Below are 27,974 nucleotides of genomic sequence, written 5' to 3' on the forward strand. Positions count from 1 at the left end.
GCACAAGTCCTCGGCCCCTGAGGTGTCTAAAAATACATTTGAATTCAGATGTGAAGGTGGTTTATAGCACTTATTTAAAGAAATAACCCTTTTTTGTTTTTTTCCATCACAAAATTAATAGACATTCCAGACCTTTGGCGACGTTTACAAACTTCTGTTAAAGGGTTTAGTGTAACCAGGAGTGGATGAGAAACCAACATAATTGTAGTCAACACACACATTTAAGTGCACACGTATAAACGATTTCTCTTGATGAGGCCTCGTTTAAGGTCCCGCCCAGAGAGAGTCGAGGTTGGCTGGATTTATCCTCCGTTACCTCCCTGGATGGTCGCGGTGTAATTCCATCTAATGCGGATAATGCCCAGGACAGATTGCGCACGATGCGCCTCCGACGCACTGCTCCCCTCGGATTGGATTCGGAGGGACGGAGATTATCTCTAGATGTAACTTCTAGTTTCACTTTTTGTTTTGTTTTGTTTTGTTTGGGATTTTTCGAAAGTTTCTTTTACGCCAAATGACGCTTTTCGGATCGCGATGAGCGTCACAGGTGGATTTCAGGTGAGACTTCCTGTTTCTTTTAAACATAAACTGGCTCAGAAAACAGCAAGAACATTCTGCGGTTAAATTGACGTCATGTTGTACTTCCTCAGTAAAACAACATGCACATGTGTTTGTTGTACCACATCATCCTGTAATTTCTCTAACAATCTGACTCCCAAAGATGCTCCTTTTAGGCTCTCACCGGTTTCGTGATCGCAAAACTTGGATTGGATTTAATCAGGATTATTTCAAATGCTGGAATACATTTCTACCCATAAATATTTCGTCTTCGGCTGACCTTTAATTGGCTACGGTTATTTTCAAAAAGATTAAAACAGTGAGATTGTAGCAGACATAATCTCTGTGTTTTAACCCCCTCCGGCAAGATGCAGCTCTTTGACTGGACTTGTTTTGGTTTCCACATAATGAGTTGGTGCATCATTCTGTTACAGCATTTTAATGCTTCATTCCATCCAAAAATGGATTCAGATTATTTGAAGTGGGTTGGATCTAAATTTCCTAAAAGTACCCAACCTCTAGTGAAAATATTGAAATCTCAGATCATACCTGGTGGAAACTGGCATAATCAAATTACATAAAAATCTCTTGTTCATCCGAATAATATTCTTTATTCCGTCTTGAGTAATAAGCGAACTCAGAAACCTGCAAATCCTTTCATCCCTCTTCCACCTCACGCTGTCATCACTGAGGTCACTTCCTGTGCTGCTTTTACATAACGTGGTCCTGTGTCCGCTTTAGGAGGAACATCAGTTTGAATGGTACATCCGTTCTGTTGTTACACACACACACACACACACACACACGCACACACACACACACACACGCACACACACACACACACACACACACAGACTGTATGAATGTAGAATCTACTTGAGGGAACTGCCTCACAAACACGTTGCGTTTAATGGAACTCATGGATTTGACTTCAAAGTAATGCACTGTATTATTACACTTCTAAAAGTCATTTATTCGTACTTTATCTATTCCAAACGAATATGATACTCACATACATCTGTTTCCACTGCTCAAATCTCATTCAACTATCCCAATGAATCATTCAGCACAACGTATCTCTATTTTTCTGAACAGTGGTTCTCCTGTTCAGTGTTGAGCGGTTCAGGTTGAGCGGATAACAGACGTATCTCACAGTCTGCGGAGGCCGCGTTGTTCGTCCTGCAGCTTTACGCTCCTCGTGCTGTCGGCCTCGTGCCACTCCTCCACCGAGCGGCTAAAAAAACCTCCTCTTAAAACCCAATTAAGCAAAGGTTAGTAATCCTCTCCAGAGGAGGACGGAAACTGTTCCACCAGCTCGTGTGGAATCAGACTGCATCCTGTGTGAGGACCTTCATCCGGTTACACGAATATAAACAAGAGCTCTGACTGCTCGATGAAAGAACACGACCAGGTGAAGCGGTTCCTCACACGGAACTCACAATAGAGTGTCACAATGTATGTTTTTTTTTGTGCAAAAGCAGAGAAAACGTCAATTCTGGGACACCGTAAGCAGAAGAATGAAGAATGTTTAGCTGTCTGTTTCATTGAGATCCAGATTGATCTGGAGGAGGAACCCGGATGTCCAACGTGTGCCCAGGTAGCTCTGCTGGCTAACTGGATTACACCAACTCGTCTCCGGCTCAGTTGAGCCGCTTTAACACTTTCACGTTGGTTTCTGTCCTCAGGGGCCTAAAACGGCCGTATAATATAATAGATGTGCAACATTTGATAAATGTAAGACGTTAAAGGAAGAGCTGACCTGAAAAAACCTTCGCATGTGTAATTTATTAAAACGTTAATTTATCAGAAACATATTTTTTATCTGAATTTAGATACGTCTCGTTCCTCCATTGTGCCCTTTTCTGACTCTGGGAACAATCTCACCAAAAGGTCCATTTAGTAGCTGTTCTGGAGCTTTTTGTCTCATCGTATGATCTTCATCAGCAGCGGTCATGAATGTCCCTTATATATACTATATATATATATAGTATATTTCCCAGCACTAATCAACCAGTGCTTTTAGCACAGAGAGCTACGCAGACGTGTGTTCCTATATGTTGCAACACTGACTGGTTGACATAATATTAATAATAATACAATACAATCTGTCCAGAACCAGGGGGTCCCAGCAGAGAGGGGGGTCTGAGGTCTGCGCTATACCTACCATGGCGTCATACGGGTCCTCGCTCAACCTTAGCCAATCGCTGGCGAGCGGCCCGGAGAAGTCCTCGCCCGCCTGGAAGCCGTCCCACTCGCGCAGCAGCAGCACTCTGTCGTCCTCCAGACACGTGAGTCGCCATATGCACGCCGTGCCAAAGGGATTGTGGGTATATGTGTGTGTGTAGATTTCCCCAGAGTTCAGTGAGTCTCGATGCTTTGGTTATTTATGTGAAAAGAAGTAAAAAGATACCAAAGAGTCCTGGAACTGAATCAGCACGTCTGGCCCCTTCGATTCTTTCAATGTGTTTTTTTTAACATTTGACGAAGTCTTTCTGGTGAATTCTGAAGCTTACCAACAAGTGACTGAATGGGACGACCAAAGGTCACTTTATACTCCCCTTTTCCTTCACGCCGTTTGTAGGTTGTCAAAGACTGGGAGGTGATCGACGAGACCCAGGCGGGAGGTGACAATCCTCACGAAGTGACGACCCCGGGAATCTGTGAAGGATACCTCCTGAAGAGGAGGAAGTGGCCTCTGAAAGGTTGGCACAAGGTGAGGAAACCATCCACTCCGTCATCTCCTACAGGATTTATGAATAAAGGTGGAAAATGGAGAATGTTTTTTTAATCTATTTTTCAGCGATACTTTGTCTTGGAAGTAGGGAACCTGCGTTACTCCAAAAATCAACAGGATGTAAGTAGATATCATCACATGATTGTTCACCTACTTCTGAAAACACTAAATTCCCCTTTGTGCCCTAAAGGTCTGCAGGGGGAGAGTCCAGGGCTCTTTGGATGTCGGCCTCGCTGTCATGTCAATAAACAAGAAGTCCAATCGGATTGAGTTGGACGCGGGGGACATTCTCTATCACATGAAGGTAAAGATCTCACAACGAATGGCAAGAGGGCCCTGAGATTAAAAATGTAATATATGACTTCTCTTGTGCTCTCTCTCCAAGGCAAAGAGCCACGAGCTCTTCTACATTTGGGTGACCAAGCTACAAGCCCACCGCCTGTACAAGAAGAACGCTTCGTCCCACGGCGCCGCGGCCGGACAGTCTCTGAGGAACGGAGACCTGGTGATTACCGAACGAGCCGTCCACGTCGAGCGTAACGCCACCGTTTTCAAGGGGAGACTCGGGGCTGAACTCCTCTTCCCTCTGTTCGCCAGGTCTCTGGAGGCGTGGCGGATCCAGCCGAAGCGCCGTCCGGGGTCCCGCCCTCCGCCAACACCGCCGCCAACAGCAAAGTGTCGGCGTGGCTGCAGCAAAGCCACGACCCGGACCTCTGCGTTCAAGGTGTGTGTCTTCTGGAATATGTTGTTGTATTGAGGAACACCACGTGAAGTCTGGATGATATTTTAAGAAAGTGTCCTGAAAGGTTAACGAACCTGCTAGTGGAAGTGTGCCTTGCAGTTGTGTATCTGGTGGTAGCCAATAGTACTTCAGATGCCGAAAAACAAAAGCTATTTCAGTTTAAATGTGCGCTATGAGATTAATATAAAGTAAATGTTTATGAGTGGGAATGGAAACCACTGCATCTATGTATACTTCTCGCCAAAGCCACCAGACTCCATTGGAAATAATAGTAATTTTACCTTACTGAAGATACCGACGTCTACTGACACGGCCTCCATCGACCAATTAGTACATAAAAAAAACACACACACAATAACAAAAACTAATTCTCCTATCGCGACAGCAGAAGACCAGCAGCTCCTGTCAATAAATATGTAAATCATGTTCTATTCCAGAGCTTCATCGTTGCAATGTGGAACTTTCTGAGATAAACCGCTTAATCCAGAGGCTGCAGATGTTGGATACGGGTCAGACGTTGACCAACGGAGACCTGAAGCGCATCATCAGCATTCAGGTAGAACGCTCGTCAGTTCTAGAGCAGCTCCTCTGTCATTTTATGAAAATAAAAATGACTTATTTTCATAATCTGATCCAGAATCTCTCGCTCGAGAAGCCGAGGAAGCCGAGGTCAGGGAAGATATGGGGCCACTCTCGCACATTATCCAGAGTGGAGGCCCTGGGAATGGTAAGAATGGTCCCAAACTCGCTCTCTGTTGGATTTTACACCAAAAGATAAATGACTTACATTGTTTCTCCACTACTGATTGAAATTTGAGTTACCATAAATTGGCCATACATTAAGTGAAACATATTGGTTTTCTAAGTATTTCACATCCTTACCCCTCCTCTCACATTTTGGGGCCCTTCTCCAATCCAAAGCCTCTTCGTGGGATAACTAAATCGGTGAGTTGGCAATGGGAGGAGACAACCTAACTCTCTAAAAATTATTTAAATGTTCTTCAATTACACACAGTATTATCCTGAAAATGAATTTGGACTGTATTCATTTGGACAAAATGCGTTTTGCAGATTAAAGTTACTACAAGGAACTTTGAATTGGTTTGGAATAGCCTCAATTTGATAATTTGGCCTTTTTATGACCTACATAAGTAAATTAACGGGAACAATTAGTTATTTCTCAATTGAATAATCTTCTCAAAGGCAGACTTAACAATTCACAACATGCAGGTCCACCAACACGCAGACCAGTGCAGGCACGGGAGATCCCGGACCAGTACTGACAGGGTGGACTGCTGGACAGGTCTGCAGAAAAATGCATGGTTTCCTAAAGGCAGTCTGGTGCAATTCCATCTTTGTCCACAGGGACCTCCGAAATCAACAAAATGAAAGTTCCTCATAGTAACTTTAAAATGGATTACCAAGTTTTCTTTTAATCACACTGAATAATATGGTTCTGACTTCTCGAGCTGGTGTATTCGAAGAAGATGCTCTACCGTTTTTTTTTTTTACAACATCCAAAACATGTTTTGTATATCACAGAATCTGGTGAAGGGAGCATAACAATTATGTGATTTTGACAATTAGAATTGTAGAGTGAGTTTACTGATGGATTAGTCAAGTTAACATGCATTTTCTTTAGCTGATAGATCAGTAGTTTTTAACCGTCTTCTTTAGAAACAACAAAGTCTTTCCACTGGCTAGTCCATCTACTTCAGCTCGGACGGTTTCCTTTCTTACCAAATGAACAGGACCAGATGTAAACATTTAAGTGAAAACAGTCAAGTGGCTGATGGGATAAGAAACCAGCAGGTTTGTGGTACTAGAGGATCAGGTTTGAGCAATAAAACATTAGTTGACTGAAGTCTAAGATCAGGCAATTCTTCTGTTCAACGTATTTATATTGACTTATCCTTCTTAACCAATGTGAAAAAACACCTTCCTCTCTTCACCGTCACAGCTGTCCTCCAGTCACCTGGGCAGCTCTACGAACCTCGGTGCATCCGCCTCCTCCATCCCCGACTACGTCTTCTCCCAGCTGCCCCCTCCCACTTTCACGTCGCCCGAGGGCAAGAGGATCCAGCAGGACATCTGCGCCATGTCGCTGCGAGGTCAGAAAAACAGACACTTGCCTGTTTACACACAGATCCCAGTCTGCAGAGGCAACTATGCAAACGTGTATCGATGCACACGTTAGAGGGGACCTGACATGAATATGTGTTTCAATGTTTCCTCAGTGATTGCTTCTCTGAAGGCGGTGCATGAAACTCTGTCTCAGGAGAGGCAGAAGCTGCAGGAAGCTTGGGAGACCAACAACATCCACCAGGCCAACACGTTGGCCGAGGTGAGACCCACGCGGTGCCTTTTGGGTTCTGACACATATTCCCTTACTGGTTTTTGATGGCCGGGGCTTCTTGTGTGTTTTTTTTTTTCCTCCTCCTCCATCAACAGCCTGCAGCAGAGAGCCATGGGCCTCCCTCAGTGGCAGATTCAGCCGCGGAGTATTTCGACGCCAGCTATGACGTCATCTGTGGAAGCTCCTCTGATGTGTCCGACGAATCGGGGCTCAGCGAAGGAAGCACCACCGATTCTGAGCCGGAGGAAGGACACGGTGGGTCCGTTTGCACCCGTTTGAGTCCCATTCGTCCCATTTCACCAGGCAGCAAGCTGGTGTCTCTGACGTCCATCAGGACGAGAAAGCGAATCATGTTTACAATGTTCAAAGAGAGAACTCTTGATTTATGGAATGAGTTTAGGGTTCCTATGTGCAGAGCAGCTAGCACAGCTGCATACCAAATCCCTCTTATCATTCCCTGAAAAGAAACCTTAAACTTTCGTTTTCCTGCTCTTGCATCACAGCGTCGGCCACCAGGAAGTACCGTGCGAGCATTTCCAGGACTCCGAACAGCGCTGTTCCCAAGAGCACCGGCCGGCGAACCACGCTGCCCGCTCACTGTCCCGACAACAGCCACGTGGGCCTCATGGCCATCCTCTACAATAACATAGGCAAGCCACACCAGTCTGCCCCTCCCCTCCCGGTTACTGTTGCTAGGCCTGTTGAGCTTTCACACCCTGTAGGTGACGTCTTGAGAGATATTACAAAGGCAATAATACCGGATGATTAAATATTTGAAAGGATTATACAGGAAATACAACAACATGCATAAAGTCAATATATTCCCACTTCTCCTCTACCTGGTTACGGTTGCTAAGAAAGGACAGGGCAGTTGCCCTGGGGCGCAGCGAAGGGTCCATTACGTCAACACCGTCTACTTTCTATGCTGTGTTTGTCCTCAGGTAAAGACTTGGCTCGAGTGTCCATGCCCGCTCCGCTCAATGAGCCTCTGAACCTGCTGCAGAGGCTTTGTGAGGAGCTGGAGTACAGTGAGCTGCTGGATACCGCCAACAACACGCCAGACCCCTACCAGAGGATGGTACGACTATTCAAATAGTTCTGTGCATCAGGCTTTACTCTTTTTAAGTTGATAAGAAAGTTTCATGTGCATTTTAAATTATTAATTGGAAATGATGGAACTGGCTGAGGCAAACTTAACTTAACCCTAACTCCTAACCCCAAATCTTAGAACAAAGCAACGTTGTCATTGAAAAGTATACCTCAAAGTCTGAACAATTCTCTTAACAACTCCGTCAGGTCTACATTGCGGCCTTCGCTATCTCCGGTTACTCCACCGCAACGTTCAGGAACCGCTACAAGCCGTTTAACCCGGTGCTGGGCGAGACGTACGAGTGCATCAGGGAGGACCGGGGCTTTCGCCTCATCAGTGAGCAGGTATCAACAAACACTGTGTTCATTACCAGACATGCTGACATTGGATTATGGCTCATTCTTTAAAGTCAATGTAAAACAAGATGTTAGCTTCCATTTTAGCAAATCAGCTTCTGATCAGGAGTATTGAAGGGAGGAGGGGCCTGAATAGCTGAAACAATATTAAAATAAAAAAAAACACCCCAGACTTTGGCATTTAATGTTGATTTTCTTTTGCTAAAATGTTGTATTTCATAGCCACATCTACATTTGGTATGATGAAAAATGAGTTGATGAACTTGTGTGGGTGTGTCCCTGACACAAAGAAAAGTCTCAAGCGTACTTCATCCTCATAAAAATCAGTGTGACGTGTAAAAAATGGTTCCAACATTTACTGTGTTTATTATGATAAAATGACAAATGTACTGTGGTGTTCAATATCTTTTTTTATAATAATCAGTAAATTATAATTCTCCAGGTCTGCCATCACCCCCCCATCTCTGCCTGCCATGCAGACTCTGAGAACTTCTCCTTTTGGCAAGGTGACACTCTTCTCTCATCAAACCCGAATCATTCATTTGGGTTTCAGTAAGTGGTGTTCATCACATGGTTTTTCATCCTGCAGACCAGCGATGGAAGAATAAATTCTGGGGGAAGTCGCTGGAGATTCTGCCAACAGGAATGGTGAACGCAACCCTTCCAAGGTAAACAGTCTGCGAACCTTAATGTGAAGCAATGTGTTTATTAGAAATCAGCTGGGATCACAGAGACATTAAACACTGATTGAAGTGATACAGTCAGTAACTACCGGTAATTAATAGAATTAACATCTTATATGTTTTTTAAAAGATTCCCCGAAAATTGTGAAAAATATGTCTTAATATATGAAAACCAACAGTAAAAAAAACTATGCATACTCAGCGATTTATTTTAGCCAGAATAAATGAGCATTTCTACGCATTTGGGTGCTCTGCTTGACGCCTGTTTTGTTCCCAGGTACGGAGACCACTATGAGTGGAACAAAGTAGTGACCTGCATCCACAACGTCCTCAGTCAGCAGCGCTACCTGGAGCATTACGGAGAGGTCACCATCCGCAACCTCAAAAGCGACGTCTGCACCTGCAAGATCACCTTCGTCAAGGTGAATGAGACCGCATTCCCGCACCACTCGGCCCTCCTCCTCCCCACTGACCGAGTTTGTGTTTTTCTGTCGCGGTAGTCTCGTTACTGGGGCTCGGAAACGAACAAGAACGAGGTGCAGGGCGCGGTGCTGGACCAGAGCGGCAGCATCATTCACCGGTTCGGAGGGCTGTGGCACGAAGGCATCTTCTGCGACACTCTGCCCACCCCGAAATGCGTCTGGAAGCCAAGTGAGCCTGTGACAAGCACGAGCAAACGCCGCTACGCAGCCCTGCCTCTCGCCAAAAACCTGCTTCCTTCTCCCCCCCCACCCGCAGACCCCCAGCCGAAGGACCACCTGCTGTACTACGGCTTCTCCAGCCTCGCCATGGAGCTGAATGAGCTGGACGCCGACCTGAAGCCTCTGCTGCCTCCGACAGACAGCCGCCTGCGTCCGGACCAGAGGTGAGTCGAGAAGCAGCATTTAAATGTGTTTTTAAAATCCTTTTCTTTTGCACTTTGTCTTTTGATGTTGTATGTGACACGCTTTAAGCTGCCGTGTTGTTTAAAAAAGTGTTAAAAGAGTCAAACTCATGTATAAAAAGTGCCTGTACATTTAATTTACTGACTCACAAAAAATAATTTCGTGTCAGGTTACTCTGTCGATTCCTCCTCTATTGAAAAGGTTGCTGGAGGAAGGAAAGGTGGAGGAAGCGGACAGAAAGAAGGACGACATCGAGGAGTTTCAGAGGGAGCGGAGAAAAGAGCTCAATAAAAAAGGGCAAGAACACGTTCCACGTTTCTTCAGGTAACTTTGTTTCTTTTGCAACCCACCGCCGACCAAACACTGAATTATTAACCGCCTGGTCTATTAAAGACCAAAAAAGGGGTAAAACTGAACATTACAGTGTGTCAGAGCTTGAGGTAACTCCACGCAATGTCATGTTTTGTACAAAAAAACTAAAATATTGAGTTCACTCGAATTTTGTGGTCAATTCAAGAATCAATATCAATATCTTTCTTGTACTGGTTTTAACATCAAAAAGCAAATGTTTTTCTCATTGTCCCACGTATTTGTCATCCTTTTTCTTTTCCCTTTCCTGTTCTTCTTTCGACTTTCTTAATCTTATCTCTGTTTGCTGCTTCTTCTGCTTCTTCTTCTTTCTCCTCTTCAGGAAAGCCAAAGATTCCTGCGGCCGGGACGTGTGGTTGTCAAATGATTCGTACTGGAAGCTCAGAGAGAATCCGGGCTTCGCAAACACCGAGAACATAAACGTGTGGTGATGAGACGTCCGGGACGACGTCATGAAGGACATTTGAGGGCGCTGGGTATCCAGACGGCATACATGAACCGCGCTGGGGGACGATCAGGGCGAAGACAGTGCCGCTGGTCTCCTCTCGTGACCGGATCCCAGGCTCCCCTCAGCCCCCCCAGGTCGCTCATCACACCACGAGTCCTGCGGCATCACGGGGGGGGGGGGAAGAAACGTGGACAGAACTTTGTATCTCGCATCTCAATTTTCTTAGAATAATTCAGTGATACATGGGTTAGTGTTGCAGGTAAATACCAGTTTACACTGTACTTGTTTCCCCCGCTGCTCTTTTTGAAGATTGCTGTTTAGTGAGTTTCAGCTTATTCAGCACAAATGCTTGAATCTCGTCTCTGTCATGGCTGCGGTTTTATCATAAAGATTTAAAGAGACATTCAATACAGTCAGTATACTCTTATTATAAAGAAGATCATTTTTGTCATTTATAGTGAAAAAAATATCGAGCGGGTTGGAAACATGTGAATACTGTACCTGTACAGTAGATTAAACTGTGTTTCACTTTTCAGTGATATCAATTGTTTGATTGTAAGATGTTTGAGTATTATGATCTAAATTCATTCTCACGTCGCGTATCATTCAATTCAATTCAAAAAGTGCTTTGTTCAGTTGTTCAAAAGCTCAATACAGTAAATAAAAGGAAATCACCAAAACAGACGAGGTTTATCATGTGTAAGCTTTATTTCATGAATAAAAAAACAACAATACAATACACAATTATGCCACGTTTTTAATAATAAATAATAGTTTTCCCCATTCAGAAATGTCCATCTTTTATTTTTGCTTTTTATAATCTCTTAACAAAGTGTCAAAGGAGCATTATTGCTTCCCTCGACATAAACAGTGCACATGGATCACACAAAAAAATGACATGCTTGTTACATACATGTAACCTCATGGGGTGTCCCTTCTTCACTCCTCTATTTCTATATTCTACAGTAAAACCTCTGAAAATTAAACTTAATTAAACCACAGTTTGTGTTCTCTTGCTGAGGGGGAGGGAGGGCGACGCAGGCTCGTGGGAAACGGAGGATGGTCAAACATCAGGGGATTGACGGCGGGAGCAGAGACATCCAGCAGGGGTCGGTCCTGAGAGCGTCTTCCTTTCTGCTGTTTTTAATGTGAGATCTTGCACTCGTGTGTGCAGGTGCGGGGGGGGGGGGGGGGGGGACCACCCCGATCAACCACAGCACGTTAAAATAAATAGCCGGACGTGGTCAACAGGCCCGAGATCACGACAGCTTCGCTCTCAGCGCTTCCTGCAGCGCGGCCTTCTGATCCTAAACCCGTAATACTCTCTTCTAATTGCACTTGAAGCCCGAATAGTCCGTTGTACGCCTTCTTTAAAAAAAACAGCATGAACTCTAAACAGTATACATTTTGGATATTTTTGAAACTTTCCACAAGCGACATACAATATATCCTTTTACACTTCCACATCATTTGACTTGTTTGAGTGATCAGGGCTGAGCCGTCCTGATCATTTTGCACCATTGAGACCATTGGGGAAGAATCTTATTGTGGTGTCAACGTCCTGGTTAGAGTACAGAACACTGGACACAGCGAGCCTGTCACACCTCGAAACTCACACATTAACACTTATTGTGAGTTTTCACCAATTGTGTTACAAAGACCATTTGTGCTTTTTTGATGGGTTATGGCTAAGTGCCCCCCCCTTTAACTCTTTATGCTATGATATGATTTTAGCGTACAGAAATGACAGTAGAATGCCCCAGAAATTGTGACACCCTTTCTCAAAGGTTGTATCTGGTTGTACTCACTGAACATGGAGACTATTACATCTCCTAAAGTACAGAATGCCGGTACCGATTACAATGAATCAAGGGCAGATTTATTTGTAATTTCTTCACTCACTTCAATAAAGACTAAAGTGACCCTGCGCCGCGGCGAGCGGGTGGCCCGTCTGTGGCCTCCAGTGTTGTCCGAGGCCGTTAGCGCACCTGGCTGAGGAATGAGGAGCAGATCTCTGATCAGCGCCGACTGCCGCCTCACTCTTCATTTCTGTCAGCGGGCCGGGAGCCGGGGTCCCGTGTCAGCCGGAGTCACGGCATGATTGGCCCGGAGACCCCGGGAGGAAATTCAGAGTGTCTGTCTGGTCACTTTGCGCTTCCTGTTTGTGGCGGGTCTGAGGGTGACAGGGACCCGTCTGTTTACCGACAGGTGCAGGTAAGCCGGGCTGAATGACCCACTTTATTTAACACGCCTGCACGGGAAAAAACACCAGGCACCACGGCAAGATGCTGCAGAGGGAAGCCTCCCTTTTTGGATGATCTGAATACTGCAATTTGTTTCTGATGGGGTGCACTTGTTTGGTGTTTGTGGGTCCATCGTTATTGATGCTGGTAGTGATTGCAGGCTCTACGTGTGGGACGACAGGAGCATTTTCGCATCCACTGACTGCAGCAGAGAGCCGTGTTTTTGCTATAACGAGGCCTTTTTTTTCAATTCTAGCAACTAAATGTTTTATATAACCTATCCATAAATGTCCAAGAAGTCAAAGGCCATTGAGCAGGGGGCGGCGTCCAGTCAGAGAACAGAAAAGCCATCTTTGAATTAAGAAGAGGTTCACCTGTTGTCCCCTGATCGATGTCCCACACCGAGGTCACGCTCATCATCTGTGAGGCAACCAGGCTACTCCATTCACTGAAGAAGCCCTTGAGACACGTTCAAAAGCCTCGGAACCAACAAGTTAAAAAAAAGTCTTTTGTGTTCAGTTAATTAATGACAAACAGAAAACTGTCACATTTTAAAGGGATAGAACCTGCAAATGTTATTTCTGCTTGAATTTAAAACATTGTTCTAATTAGCTTCCCTCTTTAAACAACTCTGAGGTCTGAGATGAGATTTGATCTAATTAAGCATTTTAATATTAACTGTCTCACTGGATCTTATCACATCACAGTTCAAAAAGCTCAGATCTGCAAACATCCTGGTCCTATGAAGTGCAGATTGTTGTCCCAGACTCAAAACTCATAGAGACCAGTTCTTTGGTCAAGATCTTCGATTATCTCAGGAGTCGTTCTCTCTGCTGTGGATACTGATTCACTTCACACACACGGCTGACATGAGCTCGCTAAGCCATCGTAACCTCCTGCCTTCGGTTCGCTCCCCTGCTGCCACCAGTCGGCGCTGCACTTAAACCAGTTGAGCTGAATTGGGAGAGACAACTGTATGTGTGTGTGAGAAACGTAATTCCTGCTCAGAATCATCAGGGTGAAATGACCGCCAGCATATTGCATGAGTACGTGTGAAAGGTTGAGGGTGAGAAGGAAGAGACAGATGGAGACAAAGACGGAGCAAAAAGAGAGTGTTTGACGCGGAAAGAACAGACAATCCCTGCAGGCGTCTGTCAGCAAAGCAGATATGCAGATATCACCCCCCCCCCTCCCCCTCCCAACGCACCTTTCCCAAATCTCCACTTGTTTCCACAAGTCGCAGGTCTGTTTGTCCGTGTGGTGTTTGTGTGACTGCAGGGCAGTTTCCCCCAGTCACCTCCACTTCAGTTCAACCTTGACTTTGACAGCAAACCTGGAAGTTTCTCCTATAATCATTTGACACCTCGAGTAGGAAGAGGAGGGGCCGGGGGGGCCGGGGGTGCCGGGGGGGGTTGTGATGTGACAGAAGACGAGGCTGCACGTTTTTTGTTTGTCTTTCTGCAGCCGAATCAAAGACCGTTCCAGCCCCTAATGATGACCTGCCTGAACAGACGTGTTCATGAGGCCGGTGTGTGGAGGGGTAGGCAGGAGGGGCAGGGGGGGGGCATTGTGGCGACTTGGGGTTTCAGTGGGTGTAATAGCCATAGTAGTCTGCGTCGACGTTGCTGTCCTTCTCGCGGACCTCTGCCCCGCGGGGGGCCGGGGAGTTTTCAGTGCTGGACGTGTACGGCGACATCCTCCTCTTCTTGGCGTCCCCGGCGCTGCCCTCAAACAGGCCCGAGTCGGCCGAGGCCGCCGATTTCACGGAGGCGGGCTCGAGCCAGGGGTCCTGCGCCGCCGCCTCCGCTGTGTCTTTGGACTTGTCCTGCAGCGGGGGCGGATGCAGGGGCTCGAGCAGCGAGGGCGGGTGCAGCCGGGGGTTGCCCGGCGACGTGGAGGAGCACGAGGAGGACGAGGAGGACGACAAGGGCCGAAACCAGCCCAGGCCCGGGGCGGCCTTGCCCGGGTGGCCGAGGTACTGAGGGGTGGGCCGGCTGGTGGACCAGCTCGCCGAGGCGGCGCCCGAGACGGACACGCTCGTCGATGCAAAATGGTGGTCCGGGTAGTAGCTGAGCGCGTGGTGAGCGGATGTCTGCAGGGGGAAGGGTTTGTAGAAGCCGTTCCCAGAGAAGTCCCCATCGAAGGAGGAAGCGAAGTCGAGCCGGTTTGCGGCCACGCCCTGCTGGGGCGGCAGGTACCAGCGGCTGTGGGGACCCGGGCTGGAGGACGGGTCTCTGTGCTGCTGGCCCACGGCCATGGGCTCGCGGCTGAAGAAGCGGCCCTGGGACAGGGGGCTCATGTACTGCTCAGAGAGGTACCCCTGAGGGTAGCAGCCTCCTGGTAGCAGCTGCTGGCTCTCTGTAGGGGAGGGGGTGAGGCGATCAGAGTCGGGTGGAGCGTAGAGCCTATAGGCGGCGGGGAGGAGGGAGGGCGACAGAAGAGAGTGTGAGAAGACAGAAAAAAAAACAGAAGAAGGTGTTATTTCCTGCTCAAAACCTCAAACTATCTATCAAACATCACACGGGCCCTCACACCTTTTTCACTGCAGCTCCAGCAGCGCAGTAATTACTTCTATTACAATAATAAAACACAGTAGCAGAAATTATCCCGTCTCACTGTGAGCAAACCTTAGATTAAATACAAAAAATCCCTCTTTACTGTTTTACCAATTAACTGTAATCTTTGCAAATGCACTTTTTTTTAATGCAATTTTATACTCACGTGTCGTAGTTGTCGCGGAAACCTTTGGCGAAGGGGTTATGGTCTATTTTCAGCTGAGTGATCTGTGTGAGGAATCGGAGGAGGGCAATGAGAGCAATGAAAGAAGAAAAAAGGGAGAGAAGGAATGAGCAGCCATGTAGGAGAAACAAGAGAACGACGGACAGAGTAGGTCGCCGACTCACAATGAATGAGGATTACATGTAACTTCTCCTCTGGATGTTTATAGGTATACGCAAATATGCATATAGATAGTGAAAGAATAGAAATCGTCGAAATGGGCCTGTGTGTTGCTTTGGATTACAGTAACTCCTCCGCAATGTATCTGAACAGCTGTTAAGGACACACTATGTGTGTGTCTATAGTGCGGAGGGGGGGTTAGCTTGGGTGCGGTGGTACAACTGCCACCGCGTAGCATAAAGGCAGCAGATCGTAGGATTGGAAATTAGCGTGTGTGCGTTTTTGATACGTGCATACTTAAAAGCCATTTAAGTACTGATACGAGATTATAAAGTTTTCTGATTGTGTTGAGGCTTTATTTTATATATTAAATGTGTGCTTACTGAAAACACATGAAGCTGGATTCAAAAATGTTGTCTGTTTGTTATTCTATAACGGAGTTAGAACTCTGTACAAATGTACAAATCTGTTTGTATCACTCCATAAATGAAAGTGAAAATACATTCAATATGCAAACGAGGAATTATCTAATGGTAACGGTTCTCTAAAGGGAACAGTGCATCAGTGCGTTAAAAAGGATGATCTCTCCTTAACTAAACTAATCTGAGGTTGACCATAATTTCAAGAAACGACCCTCACGTCTGCGTTCTGATAAGCGGTGACGGCGATGAACTGAGTCTCCGGGAAGATGAAGGTCTGAGCTTTGGACGAGAGGAAGGGATCCTCGGAGCCGTCCTCCTTCACCTCCACGATGTGAAGACGAGGCTGGTACTTGTGGAGCGACTGAAGCACGATCATCTGCAGAAGAGAGAGAGAGAAAGAAAAAAAGGGACAGGTATTTTTAAAAATGTCTGCCTTTGATTGATAGAAAACCACCGGGCAGGAAGTGTGAGAGCAGAGGGGGAGATGTTAGAGACAACAAAGAGACATTGGATGCATCTCAGTGACAAGCAGCAAAGACAGAAACATTTTTGATCATGCTAAAAAGGGAGATGAACACCAGGCCGAGGCTGCAGAAGCTCCTAATATAGTAACAGACAGGCAACAGGAAACAGGAAACAGTACCTGTGCCACATTATTGGTGCTGCCCTTGTTGTTGGTGAGCTTGAGTTTGCTGAAGGACACTTCTTGTCTCATCCAGTGAGCTCCTGTGTTGGGAGAGTCGGGGTGCATGTACATCCTGTTTCCTGAAAAAACACCACATGCAACATTAAACGACCTGTTGAAGGTTTTTCTTACCTAAAAAAAAAAAAGAAAAGTAGAAGTTTTGTTGAGCCTGCAAAGTTCATGCTAACGTTATAGATGGTGCTAACTATGAGTGGGGATTGACAGGGTATTTTTAGATGAAAAAGTTGAGACAGAGTAGGAGTTGGTGGCACTTTCTATGACCATAATGCATCATAAACATGCTTAGAATATGTTAAAATCTGATCCCAGCACTATATAGCCATAAACGTAATACTCTATAACAATAGTCATAACCCATCATAGAGCATCACATAATGACATATGGTAAAATATTATTGTACTAATAGCATCATTTTTTGCAAGTATCATAATGCATTAAAATTCCCATAGTGGAAATACTTTATACTCTCTATATTGCATTATAATCAATATTATGATACAATGTTACTCGAAGTTTTAAGTGTCAAGATTCACTGGAAATACAGTCCAAATTAATTAATTGTTTTGTCATTTAATAACTACATTTTTCACTTATATAAATAATTACACATAAAACTTGTTATCACACTATAATATGTTATAAAAAGATTATAATCTATTTCAAAAATGTGAATTATAATACACTATGATCCTTGCAGAGTAATTAGTGCCAGCGATAATTAATTATTAAGATATTTGACCTTGCAAATGATCATAAAATGCTTTATAATGTGTTATGACTGTTTAATGCTTGAATAAATATTTAACTAATATAATACAGTGCTATGAGTAGATTATTAGATAAAATACACATTTATGTTATTTAATGTAATTATTAAATAATATATATAAGTTTTATAGAAGGTCAAAAGTATTTTTTAGAGAATTATTGCAATAAATTTCTTTGTACCGTGATTTTTTCGGCATCACCACAATGACCCGATAAACTTTGGCTAACCCACCGCATACGCAAACTATTAAATCTAATTGACCAAAGCTGTTTCACCACAGTTTCCACAACTGTAAGCACATCGTCACCTTTGCACAACACCTGGCACATGTGTGACAACACCTTGCACTTTTTCTCATTTGTATAATTGTGGTTATCAGCGATCACTCACTAAATATCAGCTCGGTTGACTTGCTGTTTTTTGGTTTTCCGAGGTGTGAACAGGAAGAATAATAATGATGTAGGAAGTAAGATAAACCAGATCCATCATGTTTACGGAGACGGAAATAATGATTGAAATAATAATAATAATAATAAATAATAATAATGAAATAGTTAAATAAATACGTCCGAGAAGAATCCATTTGAATAAACAAGAAATGTGGTGTCATAATGTATCCGGGGAGATGCATGAAGGGATTTAACAACTATTTCTAATACTCAAAGGAAGTTCAAATTGGATAAAAAATAATAACCAGATACTTCTGCACACCACAGAGGACGACAGTGGTGAAGGTTCTGAAGCGAATTCGAGCATCAAGCGTTTTCAGTTCCCTCAACGATGTGCTTCTCCGTGATATTCCCAAAGATCACATGCAGTCCTTCAGAGACTCGGGGCAAAGTAACGTTTCATGACTTATTTCAATTCTCTGACAGCGACATTTTCAGATGATTGGTTTATAAATAGTTTATTTAGTTAAAGAAATCAGACAAAAAAAACAGTTTAACCTTCAATCATTCTTTTGCAAAATCCACCATTAAGATCCTGTAACGTTTTACTGATACTGGATTAATGGAGGCTGATATTGATAAGCAATGTTAATACAAATTTGGTCATTTAGTCTGCAACCAAGATATCCTTTATATAACTATCGCATTTTAAACCCTTTGAAATGCTTTTAAACCCAGTTGCTGTGGAGACAAAGTTTCTAAATAACATCAAACCGAAGTCTGCATTCCCTGCTATTGCTAAACACTGACAGCAATACATCAACTGACATATGTACTCATTATTCAGGGTGTCTCATTTCAGAATTCAGAGAGTCATTGATGCATGAATATATCCACAGAAACCTCTCAGACTGCTTGTGCATGGTGATGCACGTCTGCTGTGTGCATGTTGCTGCGATATTGCTAAATAAACCACTTCCTCAGGATCCCCTTGTTTTGCGCATTGAGCTGAATTCTCAGGCTCATCGATTGACCAGAGTTTGATCACCTGAGTCCTCAGTGTTTTGCTATCAGAAGCCCCAGAGAAAGGTTAGCATAGTCCAACGGTAAGTTTTATGATTTAAGAAGATTCTGATGTTTGGGAGACAAAAAAAAGATCAGATTTTAACTCTGCATGTTGGTGCTCAGATTCAGGAAATTTAAATAAAGAATTTAAGTCTTGGCTTTGAAATGTACTTAAAATGACAAAACTACTTACTCTGCATGTTGCCCCATTTTAAAATAACTGATTAAATAATTGATGCATTAATGGCTGCATTACTTTAATGCTGCGTCGTCATCCTTAATTATGGCTGTGTAATTTATTCGGGTCTATTTCGCATCAGTAAAGAAAACTACAATAATTGCCTGAGCAGGACAAATCTCGGTGTCTTACGCGTCATGACATACCTGGCATGTTACCTTCCGCCTTCCCACATTGGACCCACTTGCCGCCCTGGTACCTCCAGTGGTGCTGATCCGCCAGAACCACGTCCACGTAGACGTTGTAGTGGGCGGACGGATCCAGAACACTGATGTTGAAGCCCAGGAAAGGAAACATTCTCCTGGATAAACGCACAGGGAACAATATGATCGATCAGTATCGTTTGTCCACACAAGGATTTCCTTTCTAAAAGAAAATGCTTTTTTTTTACAGCTGCGAAACGCATTACAACTGTCCTAAATAAAAAAAATAGACCACAGATCTCGACAATACTTCCATTTTGGAATCTGATAGTGACGTATTAGTTGGATATAAAATGCTGACATTATGCAGTTGTTCAAAAACAACAACATCAAGTAAAAGTATTTTTGACATCGGGACTGGAAACTCAATCCTGAGATCTTCAGCGTTGTCAATGCAGTTTGTCCCCAAAAAACTCTCGATTAAGACAATTAAGAGGAAGTGACGTGCTTTCAAACGCAATAGTAACACACTGACATGGAAGACACTCCAAGTGCCCCTTTAAGAACAATAATGTATGAACGGGAGGTGATTCCTGTTTGGACCTCGTGACCAACAGACTCTGAAGAAAGAAGAGTAGTTGTAATGGACGAGGGAACGGCGGACGGCGGGGCTGTATCCTGAATATTTAATGCCGCTGTTAATAAAAGATGCCCCCCCACCCCCTAGAAGTTGCCCCTGATTGCTGGAGCTTTACACGTTGACCTCGGGTTGAACACGGAGGGCTTCAGTGAGACGGGTTGACGGGGAGTTCAGGGCGGCCCAGAGGAGGAAGAGGAGGAGGAGGAGGAGGAGGAGGAGGAGGAGGAGGAGAGAAGCCGTGTCCAACCAAGGGAGAATGCACACAACCACACACACACACACGCACGCACGCACGCACGCACGCACGCACGCACGCACGCACACACACACACACACACACACACACACACACACACACACACACACACACACACACACACAGACACTCTGCATCAGCATACTCCTGTTTACACCCAACATCCTGATGGAGAAGCACTCAGTGCTTCAGGATTAATAACCCCTGCTGAGAAGTTCCTGTTTTTATATTATACACAGTATAATATTTTTCAAAAGTAACCGTGGAACATGAGTGTGTTTCAATGAAGAAAACAGGTTGCATCATTTTGCAATAAAAAGACAATTTGGGAAAACACTCATTTAACTTCTTCGCGGATGATTTATAATAAACTCTCAACTCTCGGGGACAAAAACAAATAAATGCATTTCCCAAAGTGAACTAAAATGAAAACACGTTCCACAGCATCTTTGGTTCCGATAAATACACCAGAGAATTAGACCGGATTCATTCACCTCATCCTCACTCGTGCGTTTGCATATGAGCCGTGCACTCTGGGTCTATATGAGGCCCCCACTGTGTAGTTGCTGTTTATAAATCAGGGCAACGTGTTTGACATTTGGCCCGGCTGTTTTAAACCAGCTAATGTCACCGGGGGCTGTGGAGCATTGGTAATGAGCAGCCACCGCTGCCCCCAATCCCCCTTTGTGCTTTGTTCAATGTGAGTGAGTTGTTTTAAACTGCCTGCACAATGAAACATGTTTATATCAATCCATAAAATAAGTGTGTAGGTGAAAACGGAAGGGATTAGTGTGTTTTATACAGTGCATGACTTAAATTAGTCACTATTTGACACCCCCCCCCCCCCCCCCCCAAAAAGGTCCAATCAGAAACACCCTTTTCCAGTAACATGTTGGCATCTTTTTTTTCTATAAAGCAAAGTAGAACTGTCATCCCCGCTGGATGCAGATTTAGCTCATTTAAATTCAGCGCGTCCTCCCTGGAGCGCTTTGGTCATTTAGTGGTGTAGAAACAAGTGAGGTGTGTGAAGAGACGATGCGTTGCAGGCTAACCGGACACCTGCAGGGTCCGTCTTTATGTATCTGCACGCACGCGTTTACACAGCAAGGAGAGGAAGACACTATTGAAACACACAGCCAATGGCCCTCTTCCTCCAAAACATTCTCTTATTCATGTTCTCAGGTGACAACTGATCACTGTACGAACAGTATATGGTGAAATCCATGTGTAACTTTGTGTACAGAACACATGACTTGTGTAAATATAAGTTTTATTTTGAAGCATGAAAACCAACCAGCATCATAAGTGCACTGAAAAATAGAAAGTCAAAGTTACTAAATTTAAATTATGTGAATTTAGATGTGGTGTTGAAACAATACTTGTAACACCTCTCGCATGTATTAAATAACATCAGAACACTATTTATTTGGCTCATAGTTTCAAATACATTTGAATGAAAAGCTCAAAATAATTTTGCAAATCATGAACTTTGCACGCATTCTCTTATTAATTAATTATTATTATTAATTATTGTATTATATTAATTATAGCAGAATCCTCAAAAAAGGGGAAGAATGTATTTAGGATTGTGTGCCACACACACACGCGCTGGTAAGACAAAACGCCGCTCTGAGCCGTCCCAGTTGGGTCTTTCTGGCAACATGGCGAGTCCGGTCTAACAATCAGTCCCAGTTCTCTGTGAAACAGAAGCGTGGCAGCAGTTCTCTTGGTGGCCCTCAAACAACAGGTGAAGCGGCTCTTCTTCCACTGCGGAGTTTTAATACAAGTGAAAACAGAAACTCGGCGTATGAAAGGATCAACACTCCCACGGCGGGTGAGACTAATCTTGAAAGGAGATTTTTTTTTGTTGCTCCAGTGATATTGTCGATTCACTTATATGAAGCCTTTTATAGGAAAACAGAACTTAGCAAGGGGGTAAACCATAGAAAACACAACACAGAGAGTGTGTGGCGAGGAGGGGGGGGCACCGTGCTCACAGTTAAGTCAATAACGAAGCACATACAGCGGCTTTGCTGCCATCTCACTTATCTCACACATGTATTTGTCCGTTTGCAGAAGAGAAAGGAATGTGGGAATCAAACTAGCATCCATCCATCAGACAGACTCCCTAACCGGCCTGCCAGTGTGCCGCTCCGGTTCACTCAGCGCGATACAGATGTGGACGCACACAAATACTCATAACTGAAGCCTTTTCTTCCTTTTTTTGGTCGGTGGACGTTGTTTCAGACGAAATACTGTAGAAATCAGCTGGTGATGACATTTAAGAAAAGAAGAGTCTAAACAAACTGTAGATGTGGGACGAGGGAGGATGGGAGGAGTGAAGGGTTTGTCCGGGGGATGCATACTGAGCTAGAGAGAGAGAGAGAGAGAGAAGACTGGATATTCACCAGGGAGAGGACTTTTCTACATGAGCGCTCCCGCTGATTCGTCCAGACAGGAGTTCAGGTCCAGTATTTGTCACCGTGCGAACGCCTGATCATCTGTAACGAAAACATGCCAGTCTACAGCTGCTGCCGGACACGAGCGCTCTCCGGGCACAGAACCCTCTGCTGGGTCTTACTGCAGAAGAATCCACTGACTGCAGACCAGTATTTCTATTTCACAGCTTTCAAACTCTGCTCTCGTGCTTCATGCACGACACAAACGACGTTATCATTCTGCATTCGTGTTATCAACAAACCAACGTTTGTCCTTTTTCTGAGCACTCTCAGACGAGCTCACCGCCCGGGGCACCTTAAGGCCGTGCGTTGGTAAAATGAGATGTGTGGGTTTATTTTGAAAAGGGGCTCAGTGATCTCATCTAAACGCCCTGCAGTTTCTCGTGAAACGCTAGTTAAACAGGAGGAAAAGGGCCGTTTGTGGATTCCACATTTCGTGCTGTAGTGGCAGCAGGACGTTGTGCGTGTGACTCAGAATAAACCACAGTGTGTGTGTGTGTGTGTGTGTGTGTGTGTGTGTGTGTGTGTGTGAGGCTCACCAACACATTCTTAATAGAGCACTGTGGCTCAGAGGAAAAGGAGATATAAATTATAACTCGTTAGTTGGATCTATATATTGTTTGTTTGGGGATTTTTATAGAATTTGTTGTCATATTTTATAAAATAACTGGCTTTACATTTGGTAGGCCCCACGTTGTCCAGTATTAGACACATTTGGTCTTGGACAATTTTGCAGATTATTCATTTTCATCCAACTTGCATCCAATTGGGACGTAAATCCCCCCTTGAACTTTCACCCTCTTTCTCATCTATTTGCTGTGCAAAGACTTGTGGGTAAGAACAGACAAAGAAGCTTGCAAACTGCCAAATGTGACCACATGTAGTAGAACATCCTGGTATTTCTAGGACACTTTTAATCTTGTTTTGGCACACTAATCACTATGTGTAACTAAGTGTTAATTTAAAACATTAAATCCACTTCGATCAATAAGCAGATAAAAGAGCAATTGAGAGTCAAGGTTAATAGTTGTGATCTAACTAACAGATTATTGGTTTATTGTTGTGTCTTTGCGGCCTCATTATTTGTATTAGGCCTTTTGATAACCAAATAGAGAATAAAATACCATCACTGAGGCCTGTGGCTCAAACAGCGGTTGATTCACCACCCATTTGTTAGTATTAGCGTTACATGGTAAGAGGAAGGACTTGCTGGTTTATCAGTATGCATTGGCATTAAATGTTTCTGCGAAACGCTGCACATGCACAAATAAACAGCTGAACAGGAAGTGCAAGTCATGCTGATACACCTTTGAAATAGTTGCACTTCTGCTTTTTAGACAAACAAACAGGGCACGACAATTAACACACAAGACCCACAAACATTCCTCCACTTGAAAAGGCGTCTTTTTAGCACTTGTAATGAGAGATGTAATTATTCCATCTGTTCTTTTAACATCGCTGCATCATACCGCACTGAGCGGAGAACACGCCCACTCCATTTTCCTCATCGAGGCGAAGTGACGATTTTTAAAATACGACCCCCTTTGGAAAGAAACTTTATTTTTAAATGTCTTGCTTTGTAGGGACTTGAGTAGTCGATCTAAGAAGCACACGTTTTCGTTTTAAACCGCGTGCTAAATAAAACATCCAAAACACTGCGAGACCCATAACTTGGACTCAGTGTAGCAGTGAGGGCAGAGGAGCATGACTCGTCTGAGAGGTGTCTGAGTTGTGAGAAGTTCCTCCGTCCTTCTGAGAACACACACTGGATGACCGTGCAGAACTTTGTGGGCATGACTGGCGAGTTATTATCAGTATCTCTAAATCTGAAAAGTTTTTTTTTTTTTTTATCATACGAGTACAGGCCCGGGCTTTGTGACACGCAAGCGTCTTTACGAAATCAATAACTGTTTTATTGATTTAAGAAAGAAAATTCCCCTTTAAATGAATGTGCTCATAAGAAAACCACAACAGGAAAAAGTTTCACCCCTTGACTCACATCTGAGCACACAGGTGTGGGATTGATACGCCGGTCGATTGAATGAATGAGGGAAAAAATAATCATTTAAAAAGCTCCACTTTCTCTTTTCAATTTCAGTCACTTAAATTTCCTGTTTCACTCCTTCAGAAAAATGCTGTCACACCTCCTCAGAAAAGCTCTGTTTTCTCTTTGCTTTCTTTAACACTTTGCTGTGTTTTCACGGCGGGCCGCGTCAACTCGCCGTCCTCAAACAGCAGCCTGAGACGGCCTCGACTCGTGTGCGGATCTGAATTTAGCTCATGAGACGTGCAGATGAATTCCCCCTCAAACACCACCTCTGGCTACAGGCCCTGAAAAATGTCTCTAGATTTCAAAGCAAAGCAGAACTTGTGAGAGATCTGTCAGGCTTGTAGCGCCGGCCGAGGAGAGTCGAGGCGAAAAGGAAAAAAAAAAAAAGAAATGAAAAAGAGAATCTAGTCTTTTACTTCCTGGACTTCAAAGGCGCCTCGCCTCCTCCGTCTGAAGGCTCTGCGGCGTTTGACCCCACACCTCTCATACGGAGCTTCTTTCAGCCGCGCTCCTTCACACACCAGGGTTTTGATCAACATTGCAGACCCTCAACCGTCTTCGCCAAGACCACCGCAGAATTGTAGTCGGAGCCGCAACCCAAGATGAAAATTTAAGAAGTATAGAGAAATTGTTTTATTTGGGGGGGGGGGGGGGGGGGGGTTACTGGTTCTCTGCTCAAAGCTCCATCCAGAGTCGTCTCCATCACCCATTGTGGATGTGAGCGAGGTGCAGGGGAGACGAAGGGGAGAGAACAGCTCTTTGTAATGTGATTTTTGTTGTTTTTTATTTGGTCTCATGCGGAAGGATGACACCTCCGCGCGCAACATGTTGTCTGCGCTGGAGGTTTGTTTCACTTGTGTTAATAAGTTAGTGTGTACTTGAAAGAAAAGAAAACCACCAATTAATTCAAGGTGCTTATGTTGTGTATCAGTATTAGTGAGTATTATTTAAGAAGATATTAAAGATGTCTTTAAATAAATATATAGTTATGTCAAATGTCACTTGTTGGTCTTATAATAAGTGTATGGTAATTACACAAAACGGCAAGATGTCTGTACTTTCAAAGTGTTTGTGTGTCTTTGTTGTGTTAAGATAACAGAAAATCACAGTGAAATGCACACTTGCAACACAAACTGGAACTTGCTTTCACAAGCTCAAAATATTTAATAAATACCGTAAAATGTCCCTGCTCATAATAATCCACATAGGTTTTTGCTTTGTTTAAATGTTTTAAAAGAAGATGAAATGTCAAGAAAGTGTAGGTGAGAAGGTGAACAATGTGATGTGAGTGACTGTGACAGATGAACCTGCAGTCAACCAGAGAGCAAACCACACACACCGGGCAGGTCAGAGGTCAGCGCGTTACAACCCGGCGACATGCGGCTGCAGATGTGAACTCTTCTTCTAAATCTGTGAATTCCACAACGTAAAAGACATTTGAAACACCAGCGTAATTTCAGATTCAGCTTCGGGTGTCAGGAAGCAGAACGGTGGAAACGTCTGCGTCCGATCATGTGACGGCGCTCATGAGAAACCCGCGGCCCGAAACCTTCTGCCCAGCACAAGTGTCGCGCTTTAGTGAATTAATCCTTGTGGACGTGGCTGCCCGTTAATGCTCGGTGACCCGTCAGAGAGGCCCCGGCAGCCGCCCACGGCCCCCCCACGCGGCCCCCCCACGCGCCCCCCCCACGCGGCCCCCCACGCGGCCCCCCACACTATCTCAGGTCCGGAGCTTTCACACCTCACACACTCACTTTGCTGGTATTGTCTTTTCTTTGGTAATTCTTTATTTAGTAGCGTCGTCGCTTCTGCATCCGCCTACCTGGGGCCGAGTTTGTTTTCCATCGTCACATCTCAATTAAAAGCCCTTTCAAAAGCAGATAAAGTACCACAGTTTTGATATTTTAGAGTTAGTGTGGCAAAGTAACAATTAACCACGGATGTAAAATATAATTTCCGCCTTTTGGGGGGGTAAAACTCCAGCTGTTACAGTGAAGGGACCCACTGTGACTTTATAGGTCAAGCAGAGGTGTCAAAATGTTTTCCAGCAACTCAGCCGGCAACTGACATTAGGTCCACTCTGCTGTTCTGCCCGAAGCATTTTTATTTTTACAAAAGACAAACAACGAAAAGAGAGGCAGTATTTGGGAGCAATGATAAAGTATTTTAAATTAAACAGAACCATTCTTAGGATTTTAAATAAATGACTGTAATTCCTTTCTGATCATGATTTCTTGTTCTTAAAAGCGTGTCGTGTTTAACATGAGGTCCTTCTCATCCACTTAAACAACCCTGAGCTGCCGACGCCTTCCGTCAATGATGTCCGGCGAGTAAAAACTATCAGCGATCCCCACGACGACAACGTTATAAAGTGATATTAGTTCTCAGAAAAAAATCAGCCTCTCCAGGTGAGCCGCGAGGAAGCTGCTGCTCGTTCAGATTAAACCGGAGGTGAGTTGAGTAGAAAGTGTGTAAAACCCAAACCGGACAGCGGTGCGTCATTGACTAATCTGACCGTAACACGGCGCGAGCAGGCTCATCAATCGCGTCTCCGGCGCACTTACCTCCCCTGTTTGGTGATAATCATCTCCGTCTGGAACTTGTGGAACTTTGCCCACAGCGGGTAGTTATTGAGCAGGGCCTGGGTCTTCCCGCACACCTGTAGCCCAGGTAACGGGTAGAGGGGCGGCCGCTGGAAGCCGTGCTGAAAGCTCGCCGGGTAACTCTCCGGAGACGGAGAGTACAAGTCCTTGCCGCCGGGGGGGAACCCGTCCCCCGAGATGTAGCCCTGCCCGACCGCGTTCCTGGGCGGCGAGCGCACTCCGCCGTACGGGCACCCGCCGAGGGTCTGCGCGTAAAACCTGCCCGGCTGCGCTGCGTATCCTCCCACCACCTGCTCCGCGTGGTGGGGCAGAGCCAGGGCGTCCTGCCCGCTCGCAACGGAGTCCGGGTAGTAAAACCTCGCGTCCTGGATCCCCATTTTAAACTCGGCCAGGTCCTTGCAGCCGCCGCCGATGTGGTGGAAGTGACCGCCGATGTCGGCGTTCTTTCCGAAAGTTTGCGTTTCAGTCCCATTCAACATGCTGAGGTAGAGGTTGCCACCTATGCCGCCCATTTGCAGCCCCGCTCCCGGTGTGCGCGTAATGTCATAAGGCTCCACTCCTGCGTCCAGTTCAGCAAGAGCATGTGTGATAAGAAAGACTACTAACATAAATCATAAATCAGCTGGACTGTTACCCTCACGTTTGACTCTCTGACATGCCACTTTCGGTCTGTCGCAGCTTGCAGTTGTAAGAAACAATCAGCTCACCGTCATCATGCTGCTCATCAATAAAGTTGTTTTATTACCCAGCAGATGATTATCTTGTCTGTTTTTTTTGTTTTGACGTGTGGAGCCGCCACCAGTGACTCGAACACACGCTCGTTTTTCTAACCTATGATATATACATTTAGTGAGCGATCATATCTTGGAGGT

At 44.8% G+C, this 27,974-nt stretch overlaps 2 protein-coding genes across 7 annotated transcripts; one reads left to right on the plus strand and one right to left on the minus strand.

Annotated features, from left to right (window-relative positions):
- Positions 1-347: 347 nt before the first annotated feature.
- Positions 348-11,245, plus strand: osbpl7 (oxysterol binding protein-like 7). Of its 6 annotated transcripts, XM_040176997.2 has the most exons (24): positions 399-558; positions 2,040-2,155; positions 2,672-2,846; positions 3,140-3,271; positions 3,359-3,412; positions 3,483-3,596; positions 3,678-3,797; positions 3,890-4,016; positions 4,472-4,590; positions 4,672-4,761; positions 4,956-4,979; positions 5,995-6,145; positions 6,272-6,378; positions 6,486-6,645; positions 6,894-7,040; positions 7,332-7,468; positions 7,687-7,824; positions 8,279-8,342; positions 8,426-8,504; positions 8,797-8,941; positions 9,020-9,170; positions 9,258-9,384; positions 9,605-9,727; positions 10,095-11,245. In XM_040176997.2, exons 3-24 carry the CDS (start codon positions 2,724-2,726, stop codon positions 10,201-10,203), a joined length of 2,541 nt encoding a protein of 846 aa, XP_040032931.2. In that variant the 5' UTR covers positions 399-558; positions 2,040-2,155; positions 2,672-2,723; the 3' UTR covers positions 10,204-11,245. The 6 variants fall into 6 exon arrangements, with proteins under 6 accessions (XP_040032930.2, XP_040032932.2, XP_040032933.2 ...); XM_040176996.2 differs by lacking the exon at positions 2,040-2,155 and having other exon boundaries at positions 348-558; XM_078102982.1 differs by lacking the exon at positions 4,956-4,979 and having other exon boundaries at positions 396-558.
- On the minus strand, positions 10,910-27,938 carry tbx21 (T-box transcription factor 21). Its single transcript, XM_078102984.1, has 6 exons — positions 27,064-27,938; positions 19,098-19,252; positions 16,427-16,548; positions 16,001-16,159; positions 15,185-15,246; positions 10,910-14,868 (listed from the first exon to the last, which is right to left on the minus strand). Exons 1-6 carry the CDS (start codon positions 27,708-27,710, stop codon positions 14,049-14,051), a joined length of 1,965 nt encoding a protein of 654 aa, XP_077959110.1. The 5' UTR covers positions 27,711-27,938; the 3' UTR covers positions 10,910-14,048.
- Positions 27,939-27,974: the final 36 nt, after the last annotated feature.

Source organism: Gasterosteus aculeatus, chromosome 5 (assembly GCF_964276395.1).
Source record: "Gasterosteus aculeatus chromosome 5, fGasAcu3.hap1.1, whole genome shotgun sequence".
NCBI classification, from domain to species: Eukaryota; Metazoa; Chordata; class Actinopteri; order Perciformes; family Gasterosteidae; genus Gasterosteus; species Gasterosteus aculeatus.